Source organism: Prunus mume, linkage group LG4 (assembly GCF_029339155.1).
Source record: "Prunus mume cultivar Tortuosa linkage group LG4, ASM2933915v1, whole genome shotgun sequence".
NCBI classification, from domain to species: Eukaryota; Viridiplantae; Streptophyta; class Magnoliopsida; order Rosales; family Rosaceae; genus Prunus; species Prunus mume.
Genome location: NC_142701.1, coordinates 13,145,427 through 13,168,441, shown reverse-complemented (window position 1 = coordinate 13,168,441; position 23,015 = coordinate 13,145,427). Strand labels below are relative to the sequence as shown.

Genomic DNA, 23,015 nt, shown 5'->3' with positions numbered 1-23,015 from the left:
ATTTACGACTCTCCAAATTAGGGAGTATGGCTAGAGTTAAATTTTTTTAGAGAGCTCCTAAAATAGTTTTCTTATATTCTTAGTCAAATTTTAGCTAAGAAATAAAGAGCATCATTGTTGATGCTCTTATAATGACTAAAAATGACATTATGTTTAATTGGTTTTTATATTCGAGTTTTTGGTAAAAAGAAAAACACTTTCGCGTTCACTTATATATTTTTTTAAAAATATGTTTTCATCATACCCTAATATTATTTTAATCATAAAATAAATAAAGTATCAAGTAGTACATAGCTCTTGTTTTTTATTGGTCAATCACAGTTCATTAAGACCCCAAAAATGGGAGAAAAACAAACAGAGAATACAAGGCCGGAAAAGCCAAATGCATAAACAAAGTACCACAAGCACAAGGAAGATCAAACTAAGAACCACCATAGTCTAGTATAACAAATCTTCCCCACACAAAATCAAAGCAAAATATAAAACCGAGCCACCATCGCCATAAAGGTACCAAAGATCGCACCAACCGCACCGACAAGGACACAAAGGAGGGGATTCACATCCTTCACACAAGTCAGCATAGTTGCACATAGAGACCCACAGATCTTACGCCAAGAACAAAATTTCCCCAAAAAATAGAAGCACATCAACACAAAGAACATTCCTCCAAAAGTCACTTTTTGCTTCACACCCGAGTCCGCTTGGACACCAAGAAGAAATCACAACACCAACATAGCCAACAAAGCAAGCACTAGAGCTAAGTAGCAAGTCTAGATTAAGTTAGAAAAGTAGTCCCAATGGAGAAACCAGATTTGGAAAAAGGAAGAAAGCAAGGGTAGGAGGGGATGTTGTGGGATAAGTAAATCTGGTTGAATTGAGTGTTTGGCGAAGAAATGAGGACACAAAATCGGCTTAAGACATATAATCTCATCCCAGAGCATAAGGCTTAAGCAGTCACCAGGAGAAGCAAACAACTCTCACAGACAACCACCAATTCTCATAGGAAACCACCAACTCTCAGAGACAGCCACCAACATAGCCAAACAAGCTCAAAACAAAATAAGACTAGCCCTACAAAAGAATCCAAGGAAGGTGAAGTTGAGAACTAGCATAAACGAAGGAGGAAAAGGGTGGGAGGGAGGAGGAGAAGAAGGATGACCTCCTCCTCCCCAATGGAGTCGTGTGGCGCTGAGAAGAAAAAAGGGGGGTGTTAGGTTTTGAGAGAAAAGGCGCTAGGTTAGGTTTATCATTGATACAAGTTAGAAGACTCAATTACAATAGCCACACATAACTCAGTTTTCTAATTTCAATATAGAACCTAGTTGACCAACAATTTAGAAAGCAAAACATAATTCAAGCTGCTAAAATTAATTTTATGGTTTAGTATCAGTTTGAGTTGTAAGATAAACTCAAATCAATGAAAAGCTTTATCAACCCTAATTGAGAAGAATGAAATTGACAATAAAAATTAACCTAACATGTCTATGGCCAGATTCTTATGGCGTCTAGAGAGTGCTTCAACGATCCAACAAGAAAAATTGAAGGAAGAAACATGAGAAGAGTAGATATGGCCTGAGGAAAGTGGAAGATGAGTGAAGACGAACTATGGGAAGTAGAAGAATGAGGATAAAGAGACGCGATCGTGAAAACATATGGAGTTATTTTGGAATTATGAAATTTTCATTAAATTATAGCGCCTCTCAAAACCGATTACCGCATAATCAGAAAATGAAAGCGTCTATGTACCAACTTTCCCTAATTGCTTTCTCCCACAACAATTATTCACAATAAGTGAATTTTTTTTTCTTACCAAATATGATGGCCTTTCAACTTTTTATTATTATAAATAATCACTTATGATGCCAAACAAGCATTTAGTAATGACCCAAGCTGATTTTTCTTTTTAATAATTGAAGTTTGAAATTCCCCTGCTCAAAATAAGCAATTACGTCATTTTCTAACACCATATGATGAGAGCCAAATGAAGATTTAGTAACGTGATCCTCTCATCAATACATAAACAATGATGAAGTGAAATATCAATGAAAAATAACATAATTAGCTACTTAGCAATGGACTGTGTATTTATGGATTTGTGCTTTGTGATATTTAGCTCATTATTAGGGCCTCTTAAAACTAGTCTTCAACGAAAATATTATTTTTTTTAAAAACCACATAATGATAAACTTACAACGAAAACTGATACAATGTTTTTTTGGGTAAGAAGGGGGCTAACGCCCAAACACAAAGATCATAATTTTGTTTGTAACAAAAAAAAAAAAAATCACAATTTTTTTAAATACTATTAAACAAATAATTCAATGGGAACATAAAACCAAAATAATTTGATCATCGTATTACTAATTATCCTTATATAAATATATTATTATATTATTATATTATTATATTAAATCATAGGTGGCTGGTGGCCCTTATTCACTATGAAAATAATTAAAGTATTTAAAAATATAATTATTAATTAAAATAATTAAATAAAGCCAAGATGTTACTTAATTATAAATGTTAAACTAAATAAACTAATTAGTATTCGTTTGACATTGCTTATTTTGAGTTATAATCACTTTCTTTCACATTCTTGGATATCCATCCCGTTTAGTAAAACAAACAAAAATTGCTTTTTGAAGGAAATCTCTACAACATACAACTGTGTGAAGAATCTGGTAGGTAGCTGCTTTCAATTTTCACTTTTACGGGAATTAGATGTGGAATCGGTGTGGGTTAGTCTATATATATAAAACAAAAGGCAGAAAATGATGAAACATTCAAAATGCCAAAAAATGCCCTTAGTTAATTCAAATATTAAGAATTAAAATTATTAATTAAATGATGATAATATGGTAAATTCATATTTTTTCATATTAAAAAAATAAAAAATAAAAAATCAAATAATATGTCATACTTTTATAGAACATAGCTACCCATATTATATTTTATTCATTCTAAAAACTAGCCCCTTGCATGAGCCAATTAGTTTTTTTTTTCTTTTTTTTCTTTTAAAAAATTCAAAAAGATAACATGGATAGTTATGTTCCATAAAAATAGGACTTATTATCTGATTTTGTTTTTAATTCTAATTTTTTAATATTAAAAATGTGAATTGACCATATTATCATCGTTTTATTAATAATTTCAATTCTTAATGTTTGAATTAACCAATGACATTTTCTGGTATTTTGAATGTTTCACAATTCTCTATCTTTTGCTTTATATATTCTAAAAATAAAATAAAAATAAAAAATAAAACCAATTGGCACATGCGTGAGCATCTGCCAAGAGGCTAGTAAATATTTATGTAATATATATTATCTTTATGTCTTTTTACAATTTACGTCACATATCCCTTCATTCCATTCAGTCTTTAGTTCACCCATTCTCTCAATTTCTTTTTTTCCTCTTCACTGATTCATCATTTCACTCTTTAAAATAATAAATATATAAATATCTTGGTGGTTTCTTATTAATTAGTAATTATATTTTAATTAGTATTTAAATTTTAATTAATTTCATCAATTACTTTAGAAATAGTAACTAATTATTTGAAATTATTTTGTGAACTTTTTTATATAAAAATTAATTTTTTTAGTTTAATATTTAAAATTAAATAATATCTAAGCTTTATTTAATTATTTTAATTAGTAATTATATTTTAATTAGTAATTTATTTAGTAAATAATTAATATTTTAATTAATTTCATAAGTTTTGTTTAGAACTCTTATTAGTTGAAAATAAAAAATAAGGCTAAATTGTAGCAATGGTTCATGGACTAAGATCAAACTTTATTTTTCGTCTCTCATATTACTAAATTGTTACGATGATACTTTAATTATGCCTCTACTTTCAAAATCGTCATTTCCACACTCAGTCAACTTTTCCGTTAAAAATGATGACATGGCATGAACAAGTCCTACTTGGCATGGACAAAAATGTCTTTTCACACAAAAATTTAAAAAATAAATATCATCTCTCATCTCTCTCCATCCCAATTTTTTCTACCCCGTCCCATTTCTTCTTTCCCCTTAATACACCTAGATTTCTTCTTCCCCTGACCACACCAATTTATTCTCCCACCCAAAAACCCACATCAGACCCTAATAATTTCTCCTTTAGATGTGGAATCTTGGCTCCAAGTCTCTCTCCCCTACACCCATCTATTTGATGAGATAACACACATCAGACCCAAATCTTCCAACAAAATCAAACAACAAAGGAAAGAAAAGAAATATTTATAAAAAAAAAAAGCCTTAGTGGATGAATTTTTTTCTCTTTCCTATAGTTGTTGGGGTTTTGGGTTCATGAGGGCGGGTGGTTGTCATGGGGAACGGGGGGAGAAGAAACCAGTGGGGAGAGAGAGAGCGCCTATTTAAACATATAAACACACCCAAAACCCATCATTATTTTATAAACACACCCAAAAAGTTGACTTAATCGATTTAAAATTAATAAATTTTAATCGATTTAAAATTAATGAAAAGACAAATATGCCCTTATTTTTAACAAAAAAGTTGACTGAGATTACGGAAATGACGATTTCTAAAAATAGAAACATAATTAAAGTACCATTATAACAATTTAGCAATATAATAAACGAAAAGTAAAATTTGGTCTTAGTCCAAGAACACAATTTTACCTACTATTCCCTTTTCATGAAAATCTTCCTCTCAGATCTGCCCCCTCAGTCCCTGACCCAGGTATATAAAAACAAACCGCCCACCAAGCCCCACAGTAAGTCTCTCTCTCTCTCTCTCTCTCTCCAATCTCCACCATGGCATCTACCTCTCTCTTGCAATCTCCCAATCTCTTCCTCAAACCCCAAAACCCCAACCCCCCAACCAAACCCCATTTCCCCACCACCACCATCAAATGCTCCTCATCCTCCTCCTCCTCCTCCCCCACCACAACCACTCGTTCCAAAGCCTCCTTCTCCTCCTCCTCCCTCCCACCACCCTCACCACAACATTCGCGACGAAGCTCGCCGCCACAACACAACCCACAACCACCATTTCTCCGCCCACTACATCCCCTTCAACGCCGACCCTTCCTCTGCTGCCGCCGCCGACTCCGAGTCCTACTCCCTCGATGAGATCGTCTACCGATCCAACTCCGGCGGCCTCCTCGACGTCCAGCACGACATGGCCGCCCTCAAGAACTACGACGGCAAGTACTGGCGCGACCTCTTCGACTCCCGCGTCGGCAAGACCACCTGGCCCTACGGTTCCGGCGTCTGGAGCAAGAAGGAGTGGGTCTTACCCGAGATCGACAGCGACGATATCGTCTCCGCCTTCGAAGGTAACTCCAATCTCTTCTGGGCTGAGCGTTATGGCAAACAGTTTCTGGGCATGAACGATTTGTGGGTCAAGCACTGTGGGATTAGCCACACCGGCAGTTTTAAGGACTTGGGCATGACTGTTTTGGTCAGCCAGGTGAACCGGCTGAGGAAAATGAACCGCCCTGTGGTCGGCGTCGGCTGTGCCTCCACCGGAGACACGTCTGCCGCCCTATCGGCCTATTGCGCCGCCGCTGGAATCCCCTCGATTGTGTTTTTGCCGGCCAATCGGATTTCGCTGGCTCAGCTGGTTCAGCCGATTGCCAATGGGGCGTTTGTGTTGAGCATTGATACTGATTTTGATGGGTGTATGCAGTTGATTCGGGAAGTCACGTCGGAGCTGCCGATTTATTTGGCCAACTCTTTGAACAGTTTGAGATTAGAGGGTCAGAAAACCGCCGCTATAGAGATTTTGCAGCAGTTTGATTGGGAAGTGCCTGACTGGGTTATAGTTCCTGGGGGCAATTTGGGAAATATATATGCCTTCTATAAAGGGTTTCATATGTGCAAAGAGTTGGGGCTAGTTGATAGGATCCCTAGGCTTGTTTGTGCCCAAGCTGCAAATGCAAACCCATTGTACTTGCATTACAAGTCAGGGTGGGATAAAGAGTTCAAGCCTGTGAAGGCCAACACTACTTTTGCATCCGCCATCCAAATTGGTGACCCCGTTTCGATTGATAGAGCCGTGTATGCACTGAAGAACTCGAATGGGATTGTGGAGGAAGCCACTGAGGAGGAGCTGATGGATGCCATGGCTCAAGCTGACTCCACTGGCATGTTCATATGTCCTCACACTGGTGTGGCATTGACTGCATTGATTAAACTTCGGAACAAAGGGATCATAGGAGTGAACGACCGGACCGTGGTGGTGAGCACGGCTCATGGGTTGAAATTTACGCAGTCGAAGATCGAATATCATTCGAATGATATTAAGGATTTGGCTTGCCGGTTTGCTAACCCGCCGGTGCAAGTGAGGGCGGATTTCGGTTCTGTGATGGATGTTCTGAAGACGTATTTGTTGAGCAAGGCCCCGAAAACTTAGTTAGTTTTGTAAGGGGGGAATTGTGTGTGTGTGTTCTGCTCAGGTGCTGCTTATGTGTACTGTTATGTTCTTGTTATTTGGTTTAAAATTAGGCATCTTCTATGTGTTTTTTGAGCAACTGTTTTAGTTTATAGCACTCAGGAATCAATTTGAATTTCATCAGTTTTCTTGATGGCGAGTTTCTTTAGCTCCCAAGTTTTTACCTTCATTCTCACTTGTTTCACTGTTGCATCACTTGCTTGGTTAATTGTTTGTAAGTAGGTGGAAGTTTCTGGTTTTCTTTTGTCCTATTTGCATTCTGGGTTTTAATTTAATATGATATGATATCTTATGGTTTGTAGTTAATAATGTAATATTCCTTCTATGCTTTTGCAATCTTTAATTCGTTCCCTTAAAGTCGTGGGGGCCCAAGTATTGCTCTTTTAATCGTGACCCTTGAAGAGATTCATCCATCTGTTGTCTCAATGAAGATATGGCCAAGTTTCTTGCCTTGATTGCTCTTGAACTTGATGTTCATGAAGTTTGCTTCACCAACTCTCATGGACAAGTAACTGATTCTGATCACTGACTTGATCTGATTCGATTTTGTTTATTGGGTTTTCTTTTAACTGACAGTTTTATATTCTTTATTTGTAGCAGTACCACCAAAGTGATGTTGTTTTGGATGGTAATGAAGAATTTCTTGTTTTGGTGTTTGATCAAGCACTTGGTGTTGGTGAAGGAGTTTTGGGGATTGGGTTTTCTGCAGTCCTTAATGTGCACTTGAAAGGCTTCTATAAATTGTAAGAAATATTGTATCATTTTGTAGGTAAATCATAAGTTGCAGTTGTGAAAAATTATTTTTCCAAAGGCAATGAAGTACTTTCAGGCGGGCTTTTTGTGGAAGAAGAAATCTGTAGGCTGTCAAGTTACACAAATTCTTCATCCTTACCCGTCTGTTTGGTTGCTAAGATAGAGACAGAATAAAAGAAAAACCTGAATTTAGAATTACCACTTAGCTAAACTTAAAACAAGTGCAAGCTCCTGTAGTTTCGAAGGAAATAGAGGGAAAAAATTTCATTTACCAAAGAAAGTGGGCATTTAATTGTGTTTTATTTGCTTTTGTCCCTTGTAGTTTCTTTGCTACCAAATAAGGTTTTTAATGAAAGCATTTGACAATTTGCACAGCACTTACTTGGATGGAGGAGAGAAAAAGAATATGGCCGTCACTCAATTTGAACCTGTGGATGCAAGGCGATGCTTCCCATGTTGGGATGAACCTGCACTCAAGGTATGTGTAGTCGAGAAGTTCCCGTAATTGTTGAAACTCTTTTCGATGCAACCTCTGTGTTCACTTGCGAAAAAGCCCGGGAAAGTTAAATCTTTTCTCCACCACATTGGTCAAATGGTTGTATAAATGTGTTTTTGGTTGTTCTAGATTTGCTTGAATCTGAGAGTTGCTCATTTCTTCTTTGACATTACTAGTACATTCTTGACAGGCCACCTTCAAGATTGCAGTAGATGTACCATCAGAGCTGACAGCTTTGTCCAATATGCCAATTATCAGTGAAAAGCTTGATGCAAATGTTAAGACTGTTTATTTTGAGGAATCTCCTATTATGTCAACTTATTTAGTAGCTGTTGTTGTTGGCCTATTTGAACATATTGAAGATACAACATCTGATGGTATGTATATAAGTGGGAGACTGTTCGATTATTTAACCGATTTGTCATTAGAGACTACTGAAAAATTTGTTTGCAGGGGTAGGTTTGTGCATATTGCCCTGTCTGGGGAAGAGTGACAAAGGGGAGTTTGCACCTCCAATCATTTCCCAAATAATTAAAAGTAATCTCTGGAGAACCTGGAGTCATTACCCATGGGGCATGGCTGCCTCTGAAAATAAACAACGTAAATTTACAATCCAAATTATACATAACTTTCTTTCTGTTCTCTGTTGTGCTAATTCTAACCTGGTTATGGTTTCAACCAGATACTTCTCAACGCCTTACCCACTTCCCAAGCTTGATAATTCTAACCTGGTTGCGGTTCTGAATTTTCTGGTGGGGCCATGGAGAATTATGGTTTGATCCCTTACCATGAAAATGCAATGCTTTATGATCATTTGCATTCCACAACAGCAAGGAAGCAAAGAGTATATTTTCAGCTTCGTTACACTTTTGCAGTCATACAATACTGTACATAAATCAGAACATTTGAAGGGGAAGTAGAGCTTTCTTTAGTTTCTCTTGTATAGTTTCTACTCTGAAAAGTCCGGTGATGTATGTTCTATTCTATACCCTTTTTCCTGAATGGAAAATATGGTCTCAATTTCTTCACCAAACTACTGGTGGCCTAGTCAAGGATGCACTGGAACGATCACATCCAATTGAGGTAAAGAACAACAAATACTGTTGCTCACTGTGAAAACTGCTGAAAACAGTACTATTTCGCATAATTTCAGGTGGAGATGCACCCTGCTCGTTCAATTCTTGAGGTTTTCGGTGATATCAGCTACAAAAAGGGATCTGCTGTTATTCGAATGCCGCAGAGTATCTCGGGGATGACATATTCCCAGTACAAAATTGATGTCCATAAGTACCAATGAGTTTAATTTTTCATGCATCACCAACAACTTCAAGTTTTCATAGTGAATATTGTATGTGGAAATACTCTTCTTATCACCAAATGCACTGCTTGAAATTAGCCCCGGCATCTAGGAAATTTTCTGAAATGCCAGGTGCAATCCAATGCCCAGTACTGATCAATTCTTTCTCTCAAAATATAAACATAAACCCTTGAAAACTGCAATTAATGGTTTTTTTCTTCTCATGAAGTGCCAATGTACATAGAGTTCTGAACAAAAAGGTCTGAATGGCAAAGACAAGTTATATTGTTTATTCTGAAGTCATTCTTGTTTTCTCTGTAATGAGTGAAAAATTATTAACATAGTTCAATTTATCTCTTTGAACTGTGCTGCTTCATATTAAATCAGAAATCGTTAAGTTCCTACATAAAATGATATTCTGGATAAATTTCTGTTGGTGCTCATCAATTACACCAACTATTTTTGGTAGCATCACCTTTTGTGTTATATATGCAACAGGTTTGTTATGACGTCCTCAAAATATCAAGTGAGGCCATCCCAGATTCAGCAAATGATTTGAAACAATTTTTCATCAATCTCCTTCTGTTTCCAGCAGAGTAAGAACAACTCTAATACAGTTTCGATATCGCAATACCTTCCTTGTTAAACTTATTGGTTATATTCGTACACACATACGTGCTAAAATGAACAGTGTTTGTCCTTATGATGTATTCCAGTCTCTTCGAGGTCATGGTCGCCGGTAATGTTCCGGTTTATGTGGCTGATACTTCATTTAGGATCACCAAACAAAACTTTGATGCTACCATACTTGGATGTCATGTCTGAATTTTTTCATGCAGAAAACTAGGTTGGGATTCAATACCTGGAGAGGATCATTTCAGTGCACTTCTGAGAGCAGAAATCTTGCAGGCCTTGGTTATCTTTGGCCATGATCAAACCCTTGTTGGTAGCACTTGGGAGTGCTTCATGAAGAAGCATATAACAGGTTCTTATCAAGAAAGCGCTTTTATGACTCATAAGCACTTCTAAACTTTTCTGTCAAACACTGTCAGAAACACTTTTGGTTGTCAAAACACTTTTGGTTGTCAAAAAACGCTTTTAGCCCTTTCAAAAAGCGCTTATATGACCTAGAAGCATTTCTATCTGTCAAACGATGTCAAAGTGCTTTTCGTTATCAAAAAACATTTTTAACCCTTCCAAAAGCACTCCCAAACGTGCATTATTACATTTGCATACTTTTATTCTATTCCAATGATCCAGACAGGAAAAACCCCTCCCCACATAAGGATCAATATTTATGTACATGACAAAACCACACAAATAGTATGGCAAACAACCAATTGATCCAAATAAATAAATAAAATAAATAAAAATTAGGTACCAAATCTTGAATTCCATTCCCTTACAAATTATAACAATCATGAAATCCCCAATTCCAGCACTCAACACAGACCCTCATTAGATGCATAATGCATTCCCATGATTAGTTAGTTTTGTAATGGGGCCTTGTGAGTGTGTTGTGCTCAAGTGCTGCTCATGTGTACTCTTATGTTCTTCTTATTTGGTTTAAAATTAGGCATCTTCTATCTGCTTTTTGAGCAACTGTTTTAGTTTATAGTACTCAGGGATCAATTCTGCAGACGAATTTCTGGTTTTCTTTGTTGTCCTATTTGCTTTCTGGGTTTTAATTTAATGCGCACCCACATATGATATGATATCTTACGGTTCGGAGTTATTCCTTCGATGCTTTTGCAATCTTTAATTCGTTCCCTTAAAGTTGTGGGGTAACCCTTGAAGAGATTCATGCTACTGCCGAAATTGACAGATACAATGGTCCAAATTTCCCACTCTTGAAAATGACGGATATCTATACTAAAGAAATAAAAGGATAATATGTAAACTGTCTCGCATGTGGAATTGCCCGCTAGTGTGATGCATCTAATCATAGATTAAATATATTTTTTTAGTAGAAATGATAGTCTAAATTGCTAAAAAAAATTTACCTAGCCAATAATATAATGAAACGTGAAAAAGTTATCTTACGTGTGATTGTGTTATTGGTGGAATAACAAAAGTGATATCCCGTTGCATGAGAGTTTCTCTCCTCAACTACAGGAAGGAATCTATAGTCTAGAAGTCAATACCTTTTTTCACCAGACTAGAACATATTTCGCAAATAGATTAAATACTTGATTAAATCTAAAAACGTTTTCGCCCAACCAAAAGCGATTTTCTAATTTCCACTCTCTGCATGAAATGATTATTAACGTCACTTTTTTCCACCATTTATGTCAATGAACGACTTCTTGACAATCCCACAAACGGAAGTCTAAAAGACACAAACAAGATAGGATGCATAGGCATGATGACTTTTTGAGTAAAAGCACAGCAGCTAACTGCCATTGCCGCCTGGTCACGATAGAAGCAAAGAAACTTAGAAAGAATCTCTATATTCAATATAAAAACACTTTCTCATCTTTGTTGATCCCAGAGGAATAAGTGGAGGATTCCAAAACTTGATTAGGAGACATAGATTCAAGCTTTGAGCGAGCGGTGGTTACAAACGTGTGTTCTGAAGTTTTTCTCCGAAATGGAGCAGAAACAAAGCATAGAGCAATTCAAAGGCCGAGCTCGGCTACCAAATTTTGCAATCCCAAGGCGCTATGATCTTCATCTCAAGCTTGATCTCTCAGCATGCACGTACTCCGGCACCGTGCAGATTAACGTTAGCATTGTTGAAGAGACCAAGTTTCTTGTCTTGAATGCTCTTGAACTTGATGTTCATGAAGTTTGCTTCACCAACTCTCATGGACAAGTAACTGATTCTGATTACTGACTTGATCCGATTCAATTTTGTTTATTGGTTTTCTTTTAACTGACAGTTTTATTCTTTACTTGTAGCAGTACCGCCCAAGTGATGTTGTTTTGGATGGTGATGAAGAATTTCTTGTTTTGGTGTTTGATCAAGCACTTGGTGTTGGTGAAGGAGTTTTGGGAATTGGGTTTACTGCGGTCCTTAATGCACACTTGAAAGGCTTCTATAAATGGTAAGAAAATTTGTATCATTTTGTAGGTAAATCATAAGTTGCAGTTCTGAAAAATTATTTTCCCAAAGGCAATGAAGTACTTTCAGGCGGGCTTTTTGTGGAAGAAGAAATCTGTAGGCTGTCAAGTTACACAAATTCTTCATCCTTACCTGTCTGTTTGGTTGCTAAGATAGAGACAGAATAAAAGAAAAAACTGAATTTAGAATTACCACTTAGCTAAACTTAAAACAAATACAAGCTCCTGTAGTTCGGAAGGAAATAGAGGGAAAAAAATTCATTTACCAAAGAAAGTGGGCATTTAATTGTGCTTTATTTGCTTTTGTCCCTTGTAGTTTCTTTGCTACCAAATAAGGTTTTTAATGAAAGCATTTGACAATTTGCACAGCACTTACTTGGATGGAGGAGAGAAAAAGAATATGGCCGTCACTCAATTTGAACCTGTGGATGCAAGGCGATGCTTCCCATGTTGGGATGAACCTGCGCTCAAGGTATGCGTATTTGAGAAGTTCCCGTAATTGTTGAAACTCTTTTCGATGCAATCTCCGTGTTCATTTGCTAAAAAGCCCTGGGAAAGTTAAATATTTTCCCCACCGCATTGGTCAAATGGTTGTATAAATGTGTTTTTGGTTGTTCTGGATTTGCTTGAATCTGAGAGTTGCTCATTTCTGCTTTGACATTACTAGTACATTCTTCACAGGCCACCTTCAAGATTGCAGTAGATGTACCATCAGAGCTGACAGCTTTGTCCAATATGCCAAGTATCAGTGAAAAGCTTGATGCAAATGTCAAGACTGTTTATTTTGAGGAATCTCCTATTATGTCAACTTATTTAGTAGCTGTTGTTGTTGGCCTATTTGAACATATTGAAGATACAACATCTGATGGTATGTATATAGGTGGGAGACTGTTCAATTATTTAACCGATTCGTCATTAGAGACTACTGAAAAATTTGTTTGCAGGGGTAAATGTTCGTGCATATTGCCCTGTTGGGAAGAGTGACAAAGGGGAGTTTGCTTTAAATCTTGCTGTTAAGACGCTTGATCTTTTCTCCAAGTAATCTACTTCATTCTTAGATGGGGGAATTTTTAAGTTTATGTATTTCGATTCTTTGTTTATACAGAATGACATTAGATCCAGGACTCTGTAGTCTAACAAACATTCCCAGAATCCCATGATTTTTGGCCTTACCTTTTGTTCAAGGAGAGGTAAACTTTTAACTAATATTCCCCCATATATCTTCCTAACTATACCACTGAACCCAAGCTAAATATCAATGCAAAATACGGGAACAGCTTGAATTTCTTCCCTCCACCCTTTGCGGTTTCCAGTTTCCACCCCCAATCATTTCCCAAATAATTAAAAGTAATCTCTGGAGAACTTGGAGTCATTACCCATGGGCCATGGCTACCCCTGAAAAGAAACAACATAAATTTACAATCCAATTATACATAACTTTCTTTCTGTTCTCTGTTGTGCTAATTCTAACATGGTTATGGTTTCATCCAGATACTTCTCAACGCCTTACTCACTTCCCAAACTTGATATGGTTGCGGTTCCTGAATTTTCTGGTGGGGCCATGGAGAATTATGGTTTGATCACATACCGGGAAAATGAAATGCTTTATGATCATTTGCATTCCACAACAGCAAGGAAGCAAAGAGTATATTTTCAGCTTTGTTACACTTTTGCAGTCATACAATACTGTACATAAATTAGAACATTTGAAGGGGAAGTAGAGCTTTCTTTAGTTTCTCTTGTATAGTTACCACTCTGAAAAGTCCAGTGATGTATGTTCTATTCTATACCCCTTTTCTTGTTTTTTCAGATGGCAATTGTTGTAGCACATGAAGTAGCACATCAGTGGTTCGGCAATCTGGTAACAATGGAATGGTGGACTGATTTATGGCTTAATGAGGGTTTTGCGACTTGGGTAATTTTGAGTCTTTCATTGCTTTACCTTCCAACATAATAGTGTTGCACTAAATATAACTATTTGATTTTTGCGTGCCTTCTTGATATTATATTGGCAGGTAAGTTACATGGCCACTGATATTTTATTTCCTGAGTGGAAAATATGGTCTCAATTTCTTCAACAAACTACTGGTGGCCTAGTCAAGGATGCACTGGAACAATCGCATCCAATTGAGGTAAAGAACAACAAATACTATTGCTCAGTGTGAAAACTGCTGAAAACAGTAGTGTCTATGTATGTATATATATGGCACAGTAAGAAGTCAAGGAGCAATGGAATATAATAGTTTCACTTGAATGATCAAAGTGCCAATATTTATCTTAACATTGATCCTGAAAAAAGAAAGAAAGGGGAAACTGCTCCATGCAGCATGCTTACTCCTGTCTCACATAATTTCAGGTGGAGATACACCATGCTCGTTCAATTCTTGAAGTTTTTGATGATATCAGCTATAAAAAGGGATCTGCTGTTATTCGAATGCTGCAGAGTTATCTTGGGGATGACATATTCCAGGTACAAAACCAGGTTAAACTATCCAGTCGAACTATGTAATCAAATAATCCATGGCAGACAGGGGTTGATCAAGTTTTGTACCCTTATTGATGCACATAAGTACCAATTAGTTTAATGTTTCATGCATCACCAATAACTTCAAGTTTTCATAGTGAATATTGTGTGTGGAAATACTTTCTTGTCACCAAATGCACTGCTTGAAATTAGCCTCGAAACCTGGGAAATTTTCTGAAATGCCATGTGCAATCTAATGCTCAGTACTGAGCAATTTTTTTCTCTTAAAGTATAAACATAAACCCATGAAAACTGCAATTAATGGTTTTTTTTATCTCATCAAGTGCCAATGTACATAGTGTTGTGAACAAAAAGGTCTGAATGGCAAAGACAAATTATATTGTTTATTCTGAAGTCGTTCTAGTTTGCAGTTCATTATAGTTTACTCTGTAATGAGTGAAAAATTATTAACTGTGCTACTTCATATTAAATCAGAAATCGTTAAGTTCCTACATAAAAAGATATTCTGGAAAAAATGCGAAGACGGAAGATTTATGGAGTGTTCTTTCGGAGGAATCTGGTGTCAAAGTCAGCAAACTGATGCATGCTTGGACAAAGAAAAAAGGATATCCTGTTATATCTGTAAAAGCCAAGGAGCATATTTTGGAATTTGAGCAGGTACTACTGATCAATACCAAAATCTTATTATCTGCAGAAATCTAATGAAGTTTTGTTTTGCAGACACAATTCCTGTCATCGGGTTTGCAAGGTGATGGGAATTGGATTGTTCCAATAAATTTTTCACTTGGTTCGTACGACAGACACAAGAGTTTCCTTTTGGAAACAAAGTCCAGAGAAGTGGACATTTCAGATCTTGTTGATTCCTTTGATAATGAACAACTGTGGGTGAAGATTAATATCGACCAGAGTGGTTTCTATAGGGTCAATTATGAAGATAAGCTTGCAGCTCGACTTAGGAAGGCTATTGAGCATAATAGCTTGGAAGCAACAGACAAGTTTGGTATGTACTATGTGCCACTTACTATTTTAACTAGAAATGATTTTGCATTGTCTTATGCATCTTGTATTCATTGACAACCGGTTAGTGTTATATGCTTGATTTGATACTATGGTGCTTCATGCTTTGGTGGATGTTATCTTCACTAGGCAAAGTAACAGTAACTGCACTATGATAACTATTAAGAATGGGCTTGTCCTGGTTAGCATGAAAATCGGCCAAATTAATAGGATGAATGATAAGCCACCTATATTATGGTTTATTCTGTGGATTCACTTCTTAGATTGTTTACTTGGTTTTGTGGCACTATAAACCACTCATGCCCAACTAATGTATAACTCCACGTCTCATTTCAGGCATTCTGGATGATGCATATGCTCTCTGTGAAGCTTGTGAACAATCACTTTCCTCTTTGCTTTCCTTGATGGATGTATACAGAAAAGAAGTTGATTATATTGTCTTAACAAATTTGATCGACGTAAGGATAAATTTCTGTATTTATGTTGGTGATTATCAATTACACCAACTATTTATGGTAGCATCACCTTTTGTGTTATATATCCAATAGGTTTGTTATAATGTCGTCAAAATCTCAAGTGAGGCCATCCCAGATTCAGCAAATGATTTGAAACAATTTTTCATCAATCTCCTTCTGTTTCCAGCAGAGTAAGAACAACTCTAATACAGTTTTAATATGGCAATACCTTCTTTGTTAAACTTATTGGGTTATATACATGCTAAAATGAACAGTGTTTGTCCTTACGATGTATTCCAGTCTCTTTGAGGTCATGGTTGCAGTAATGTTCCGGTTTCTGTGGCTGATACTCCGTTTAGGATCACCAAACAAAACTTTGATGCTACCATACTTAGATGTCATATCTGAATTTTTTCATGCAGAAAACTAGGTTGGGATTCAATACCTGGAGAGGATCATTTCAGTGCACTTCTGAGAGCAGAAATCTTGCAGGCCTTGGTTATCTTTGGCCACGATCAAACTCAGAAAGAAGCATTAGACCGTTTTCAGACATTATTGAATGATAGAAACACTCCACTTCTTTCAGCTGACACAAAAGGGGTAATTAAATCTTTATATGTATATTACATTCTCATCCTCATAGTAGGCATCTTCAAAGATAATATGTAGAAGTTCCAAACCTTGTCCTGCAGGCTGCATACATTGCTGTGATGAGGAATGCTAGCATCTCAAATAGGAAAGATTTTGAGTCTCTTTTAAATGTTTACAGAGAAGCCAATACAGTGCAAGAGAAGGAAAGGATTCTACGTAAGATTTTGTAATGGTGAATTGAAATGCATTCTTTGACATTCCCATTCCCTGTGTCTCTTGTTTGGGTGATAGTAACTTGGATTTCTGCATTATGTTTTGACCTTGTGCAGGTTTTTTGGCATCTTCTCCGGACCCGGATACAGTTCTTGAGGTTCTTAACTTTTTCTTATCGGATGAGGTATTTATTTGCAGTACTAAATTGTTGCTTGAAACACCTACACTTTCTTTGCCAGTTTTACAGATGTTTCATCTCAATATATTATTTTCAGGTTCGAGATCAGGATATTATATATGGACTTTTTGGTATAAGCTTAGAATGCCGTGAAATAGCATGGATATGGTTGAAGGTATGGATTTCATTCATTCTTGGAAAGTGGAAACATGTTTTAGATGAATATCACATCAGTCAATACCATATTTGGAAGTAACTGGCATTTTGAATTGGAATTAGGAAGCCCCTTCTACTTCTGAAGTTCACAATTTGATGAGTTCAAATTTTTGGTTATGAATGCAGGAGAACTGGGACCTGATTTTGAGCAAATATGGTGCTGGACTGCTACTCACCCATTTTGTACGAGACATTGTGACACCGGTAAGCAAATGTATTTCTGTCCTGGCACTGTTAGGCAACTGGACTGGACCTTGTAAAACAAGGTACATTTTCTGACTCCGTCGTCCATTTTGCATTACTGATAAAGTCTTCACTGGCAGTTATGCAGCAATGAAAAGGCTGATGAGGTTGAAGAATTTTTCGCAAGCCGTGTGCATCCTGCGATTTCTATGACTTTGAAGCAAAGCATTGCGCAGGTCCGAATCAAGGCGAGGTGGGTTGAACACGTAAGGCAACAACAATCTGTGCAAGAGCTAGTCAAAGAATTAGCATGCAAGAAATGATTGCCTGTCACTCGAATAAGTTGAAACTTAAAATATGTCAATTAATAGAATCTGTACTGCTTGAGGCTTGAGAGTTTGCTTGCCTCTAAAGATGCCAACTTGATACAAAGCAATTAATTTGTTGGTCAAACACAAACAAATCAGAGATTTTCTTAATTGATTTCTAACAAGTTTCTTTCACTTCTAGCTTACTACTTCTATACTACATTTATTTGCAACTTGATCGGATTCGGATCAAAATCCGATCCATTGACAGCTCTAATTGCATGCCCTAGTTGACCAATGTTCCAGAGAAAAACGTGTCGAATAAGAATTAATTATAAGCCGCCTTGTTACATCGTAATCAAATACATCATTAGCATTTACTTAAATAATTTCATGCCCAAAAGATAAGTCACCTCTTGAAACACACTGTCTGCGGTGCAATATCTTTAATGAGTTAGGTCAAGTTATATGCCTTGAATTAGGGAGCGTTTGGTCCTCGTTCTAAAAGCAATTGACCATAATTCAGTTTTGTCATCCAGCTGTCTAATGCCAATGATGTAGACCAACAATTATTTTATTTTTTCCGGTTGAGGTTCACTCTAGATTTTACTATTGACTGCAGACGAGAAACTGCAACATCAGTTTGATGTATTAAGTTGATGTCTCTAGTGTAATTCATATAAGAAACTCAAGGAAAAATAATTTACATGACAAGGTTCTTGCCAAGTGGTAATGAATGTTGTGAAAACAATTCAGTTTAAAGATGAAATGTAATTGCAATACTAAATCTAGACTCGAATTCTCATTGTAAAAAAAATCTAAAGTGCTCGCTCTTTTTTCTTCTGTTGACAACAAAATTACACTGATTTGCTTGAGGTTTTGTGTACTTTTTTTTTCATTGGATTCCACTTGAAAATGGGCAAATGGTCTCAAGACAAATATGTTAGCGTCCAATTTGATAATAAATTGACTCGTTTGGGATTGCTTCTCTATGAAGCATTTATGTTCATAGGTGTTTTTAGAAAGAAAAAAAAACGTTTTTGTTATAAAGATGTTGAAGTTTTAATAAAAAATTGAAATACTTCTCGAAAAGAATCACATGATAGGTGCTTCTCTAAAAGCACTTTTAAGATTCAAAAATATTTATGAATTTTTTATCAAACACTATCAAAAACGCTTTTGATTATCATAAGGCGTTTGTAGCCATTCTTGAACGATTCCAAACATGCATAATTGTTACAGTTACATACTTATTCCAATGATGAGACAGGAAGCTCGCCTCCACACACGGGTCAATATTTATATCTGTCACACGCCAACGGAGACCCATTACATCCATGCACATACATGACAAAACCACACAAAATTGTATGGCAAACAACCAATTAATCCAAATAAATAAATAAAATTGGTACCAAATCTTGAATTCCATTCCCAATTCCAACACTCAACACAGTACTAACCAATGTATAAGAATTTTAGAAAACCAAATAAAATAAAAGAATTGTACATTACATACATTAAAAATTCCTATGTAAATGTACCTCTCTATTCTCCAATGTATATGTCAGAAAACAACTCAAATCCACAAATTATATATCTACCTTCCTCAACCTCAATATCCATACCCATGTAAAATTAAAATAAATAAATAAATGAAAATTAATTGGGAAAAAAATAACATATTTAGTAACTTGGGCCTTCTTCTCCTTCTCTTGTATCTGGGCCAAGATTGGACCTCCCCCTCACAGAGTTCATCTTCTCCAACCTCAAACCAGCTCTGAACCTTGCAATGAAAGTATCAGCTTTGGTGTTGACATCTGGGCTGGGGCAGAACATGGCTTTTGGCGACTCTCCACTCTCCAATGGCGTCCTGTTATTTTCCATGGTTGGTGATGAAACTGCTGAATCCGGATCATCCCCATCGTCCAAATCAGGGGAGCCACTGCGCGAGCTGTTGTTGCTTTTGATCCTCACAAAGTCTCCGTGCACCACAAATTTCATCTCCGGCATTCTAAACGGCGGCAATGGCGGCGGTGGCGGTATCCGAACCAATGGCGACTCGCCGCCACTGTTATTCTCATCATCTCCGTTGATGAAGCTGCTCACCTTAACTGGCAATGGCGGCTTTTGGGTCGTCATCATGGGCCTCATTTGGGCCTTGGTTTTCGATAACTGTGCCGTCGACGTGGTTGCCGCCACTGGAGGCGGCGGCGGCGGTTGTGGAATTGACAGCATTGTCTTCTTGGGTTTGTTGGATTTCTTTGAGGAAAACAAGTTGTGAAATACCGAAGGTGGCGGTGGTAGGGGTGGAGGCGGAGGCGGCGGTGATGGCGGCGGAAGTAAAGAGTAAGGAGCTGAAGAAGCAGACGCGAGGAGACTCTCGAAATTTTCAACACTCTTTTGTCTTTGCTTCTTCTTCTTCCTCCTCAATGACGTGATCAAGAATTCTTTTGTAGTACTCACCCCTCTCTTCTTCCCATCTTTCCCAGCCGATTTCGATATCCGCGGTGGCGGTGACGGCGGAGATGGCGGCGGTCGGGCCGGGGGTGGCGGGAGATTTTTCTTAGCTTCCGAATTGTCATTTCTCTCAAGGCTTTGAGTAGAACCCGAGTTTTCTTTCTCTCCAATAGCTTGGTATGTTCTCTTGGACTTGCGCGTCGTTGGCGGCGCTGGTTGGGAAGAAGATGGTGACCTCCGCGGCGGCGACGGCTGCAGTGGCGGATCAGATTGAGCAGCTGGAATTTGTGTGTGTGGTGAATTAACTTGTTCCGTACGGATTGCAAAAGTGTCAACTTCTATAGTCTTGGTTTGGACTTGTTCTGCTTCTTCTTCTACTGGTAGTTGTACGGATTCTTGATGCCATGACCGATGACGACGATGATGGAGCGGATCCGAACCCGAAACCCGATAATTGACCACATGTGTATCGTCGTAAAACCGCCACCGATCATCTCTGGCGACCCACGAAGCTTCCTGTTGCCGCAGATCCGGGTAGGAACTGCTGGTCCTCACTCCTCTGTTCATGGCGGCACTGGTGCTGCTACTGCTGTGATTGTAGACCGTCCGATCTGAATACTGATCGAACCACTGACGCGGGGTTGATGGATTTGACTTGGGAGCTTGTGGTGAAGAAGAATTGAAAACAGTTTGATTATGAACTTGATCATAAGAAATGGGGCTGCTGATGTTGCCGTCATTGTTGGTGTTTCTGCTGAGAAACCCACAGACAATTGCAAAGAGAACGAGGACCAAATTGAGAGAGTCCCAGCTTTTTTTGACGGAATGGGGTCTAAAAATTTGTGAAGTGAACGACAAAACTGATGGGATTATAAAGAAAATAAATACAAGAGCTATGGCTAGCAAGGCCAGGATAAAGGCGCCGGAGCTGAAGAAAACAGAGGAGGATGAGCGGCGGAGGCGGCGGTTGGCTTGCCGGAAAGAATCGGAGGGTTGGAGCCAGAATGGTGGAACCATGTATTCCTCTTCTTCCATTGTTTTTGGGTTCTGTTTGGTTTGGTTTTCAACTTTTGGTGTTTTGAGTTGGGAGAGAGAAATGAAAGGCTGAAGTTGGAGAGAAATGAGTAAACTTCTTTTTGCACACACTGCTTTGTTGTTGTGGCTTTTGGTTTTGGCTTTTGCTTTTTGGGTGAGGTGAGCTTTTGCTTATATAAAGGCAGAAGCCAAAGCAAGCAAAGCATATTTGTTTGTGTGTTGCCTGTCATTGCTAGAATGACAGCTAAATGAATTGGTAGATGATTGATTTTCTTGATAGTAAACCATGTGCTTTTTTAGGCCATTTTTTCTTTTTTTCAAATTGGTGTCATGGTCATACATACACTCATACGTTTCCGCGTATGACAATCGTATTCACATATAAAATTATATTTTCATTAAACACTTAATTTTTTTTTTTAAAAATGTTGTATTAGCTTATAGATATAAAGTGACTAGTGGTTGAGGCTCATCTATTTTGTTGGGTTTTTTAGCTATAATTAAAAGGTTTTTTAGGTTTTAGACATAAAAAAAATTTCACTTTTGGAAAAAGCCAAAACTTTTTCAAAAAAGACAAAAAAACCACTCAACTTTCAAATCAAAGACATGCAAATGTATTGGATTCCTTAGGAAATCTAAAAATAAATAATGGCATTTTTGTCCATTTTTGCTTCTTTTAAATTTTTTTTTTCTCTTTTTACTTTTTCCACCCATAATTAAATATGAGAGAAATCTCGTGGTATTTACCCAAAAAAAAAAAAACGAGTATCTTTGCTCACCCCTTTAACTCAAGGTATACAATCAAGACTCTTTTTAACACTTGACTCGTGTTCATAAGCATAACTATAGTTCTACAAATATAAAGTAAATAGTTAATTATGATTAAACCCATGAACAAATGTCGAGTGTTGCGAAGGGTAATAATGGTACCTTGAATTTCCATTTAACATTGGATATAGCTACTATACTGTACCCGTGCTTTGGCTGCAAGAAAATTGACCTTTTTGGTCTCCAAAATGGTTTAGTGCCATAAAAGATGAGTAATCAAGTCATCTACATCACCGATTTCCTTTTTAGCTTTACATGCAATTTGGACTTCTTTTGTCTTTTTCAATTTGTTGGTTTTTGGCAATTAGTTTTATTTTTCTAGTCTAATGGTTTTTGGTAATTAGCTTTTTAAAATTATATAGTTTTCATAATTGTAAATTGTTTCTGGTAAATTGATTTTGAATAATTTAGTCTTATGAGCAGGTGTGCCACCGCAACCCAGTCTTTGCAAGAAATACAGCTTGCACGTTGTGAACTTGTGCTTTAAGACACTGTCAGGAATCAGGATTTTCCGGGGGGGAGAGAGAGATGTATGGATATCTAAACTAGGTGAAGAGAAAAATAAATAAATAAAGGTATTATTTCATAATATCTTTGTGTTTCTCTTTAAAAAATAATAATTTATAGTTATCCTCTTTGTTTTCTCTTCTTTTTTTACTCTTTACTAAAATACAAAGTTAAAAAATTATGGAGACAAACGTTGAGGAATGTTATGGTCAGTCGCTCACGTGACGATGAAATGCTTGAAGTTTGATGCGTTGTGTGTGAACCGTTGCAAAATTATTGAAAATAAGGACCTTGGTTTGGACTAAGGTAGGGAAGGCACTCAATACACGACACCGTGTAGGGGGTCCGTCCAAACGAAAGCTTCTCGTGTCAGTATAGCAGGTTTGATTGCCAGAGATGGGATGGGATCCCAAGCTCACGCGAGAAATCAGGCTAAAAGGTAAATATTTTGATCAATACAGGATTGGTAGAACAGCACACAGAGAAAAGTTCCACGGCTGAAAA

General features: G+C 37.2%; 4 protein-coding genes across 7 annotated transcripts; 3 read left to right on the top strand and 1 right to left on the bottom strand.

The window, feature by feature from the left end:
* The first annotated feature begins 4,757 nt into the window (after nt 1-4,757).
* On the top strand, nt 4,758-6,559 carry LOC103327660 (threonine synthase, chloroplastic). The gene is made up of 2 exons (XM_089049868.1): nt 4,758-4,899; nt 4,931-6,559. The coding sequence occupies exons 1-2, from the start codon at nt 4,785-4,787 to the stop codon at nt 6,385-6,387; spliced, it is 1,572 nt and encodes a 523-aa protein (XP_088905994.1). The 5' UTR covers nt 4,758-4,784; the 3' UTR covers nt 6,388-6,559.
* Nucleotides 6,560-6,705: 146 nt separating this feature from the next.
* Nucleotides 6,706-9,175, top strand: LOC103327662 (aminopeptidase M1-like). 3 transcript variants are annotated; one of them, XM_089049870.1, is made up of 6 exons: nt 6,706-6,934; nt 7,024-7,169; nt 7,555-7,657; nt 7,866-8,052; nt 8,129-8,275; nt 8,358-9,175. In XM_089049870.1, exons 1-6 carry the CDS (start codon nt 6,860-6,862, stop codon nt 8,417-8,419), a joined length of 720 nt encoding a protein of 239 aa, XP_088905996.1. In that variant the 5' UTR covers nt 6,706-6,859; the 3' UTR covers nt 8,420-9,175. The 3 variants fall into 3 exon arrangements, with proteins under 3 accessions (XP_088905996.1, XP_088905995.1, XP_016649352.2); XM_089049869.1 differs by having other exon boundaries at nt 7,027-7,169; nt 8,129-9,175; XM_016793866.2 differs by having other exon boundaries at nt 8,129-9,175.
* A 289-nt stretch (nt 9,176-9,464) lies between these two features.
* Nucleotides 9,465-17,876, top strand: LOC103327661 (aminopeptidase M1-like). 2 transcript variants are annotated; one of them, XM_016793863.2, is made up of 21 exons: nt 9,465-9,568; nt 9,812-9,957; nt 11,464-11,787; nt 11,877-12,019; nt 12,405-12,507; nt 12,717-12,903; nt 12,980-13,073; nt 13,527-13,680; nt 13,846-13,950; nt 14,051-14,167; nt 14,392-14,505; nt 14,995-15,177; nt 15,241-15,520; nt 15,874-15,995; nt 16,086-16,183; nt 16,415-16,592; nt 16,685-16,799; nt 16,913-16,980; nt 17,072-17,149; nt 17,317-17,394; nt 17,514-17,876. In XM_016793863.2, exons 3-21 carry the CDS (start codon nt 11,563-11,565, stop codon nt 17,694-17,696), a joined length of 2,625 nt encoding a protein of 874 aa, XP_016649349.2. In that variant the 5' UTR covers nt 9,465-9,568; nt 9,812-9,957; nt 11,464-11,562; the 3' UTR covers nt 17,697-17,876. The 2 variants fall into 2 exon arrangements, with proteins under 2 accessions (XP_016649349.2, XP_016649348.2); XM_016793862.2 differs by having other exon boundaries at nt 11,874-12,019.
* A 1,332-nt stretch (nt 17,877-19,208) lies between these two features.
* On the bottom strand, nt 19,209-21,351 carry LOC103327791 (uncharacterized). Its single transcript, XM_008230158.3, has one exon. The coding sequence runs from the start codon at nt 21,174-21,176 to the stop codon at nt 19,368-19,370; it is 1,809 nt and encodes a 602-aa protein (XP_008228380.3). The 5' UTR covers nt 21,177-21,351; the 3' UTR covers nt 19,209-19,367.
* Between the last annotated feature and the right edge of the window lie 1,664 nt (nt 21,352-23,015).

Bases quoted from the DNA above. Each gene is read 5' to 3' on its own strand.
- LOC103327791 (XM_008230158.3), bottom strand. From the start codon at position 21,176: ATGGAAGAAGAGGAATACATGGTTCCACCATTCTGGCTCCAACCCTCC.
- LOC103327660 (XM_089049868.1), top strand. From the start codon at position 4,785: ATGGCATCTACCTCTCTCTTGCAATCTCCCAATCTCTTCCTCAAACCC. The intron at 4,900-4,930 runs CCTCCTCCTCCC...AACCACTCGTTC, and splicing joins CAAATGCTCCTCATCCTCCT to CAAAGCCTCCTTCTCCTCCT.
- LOC103327662 (XM_016793866.2), top strand. From the start codon at position 6,860: ATGGCCAAGTTTCTTGCCTTGATTGCTCTTGAACTTGATGTTCATGAA. The intron at 6,935-7,023 runs GTAACTGATTCT...CTTTATTTGTAG, and splicing joins TCACCAACTCTCATGGACAA to CAGTACCACCAAAGTGATGT. The intron at 7,170-7,554 runs GTAAGAAATATT...CAATTTGCACAG, and splicing joins TTGAAAGGCTTCTATAAATT to CACTTACTTGGATGGAGGAG.
- LOC103327661 (XM_016793862.2), top strand. From the start codon at position 11,563: ATGGAGCAGAAACAAAGCATAGAGCAATTCAAAGGCCGAGCTCGGCTA. The intron at 15,521-15,873 runs GTATGTACTATG...GTCTCATTTCAG, and splicing joins GGAAGCAACAGACAAGTTTG to GCATTCTGGATGATGCATAT. The intron at 17,395-17,513 runs GTAAGCAAATGT...CTTCACTGGCAG, and splicing joins TACGAGACATTGTGACACCG to TTATGCAGCAATGAAAAGGC.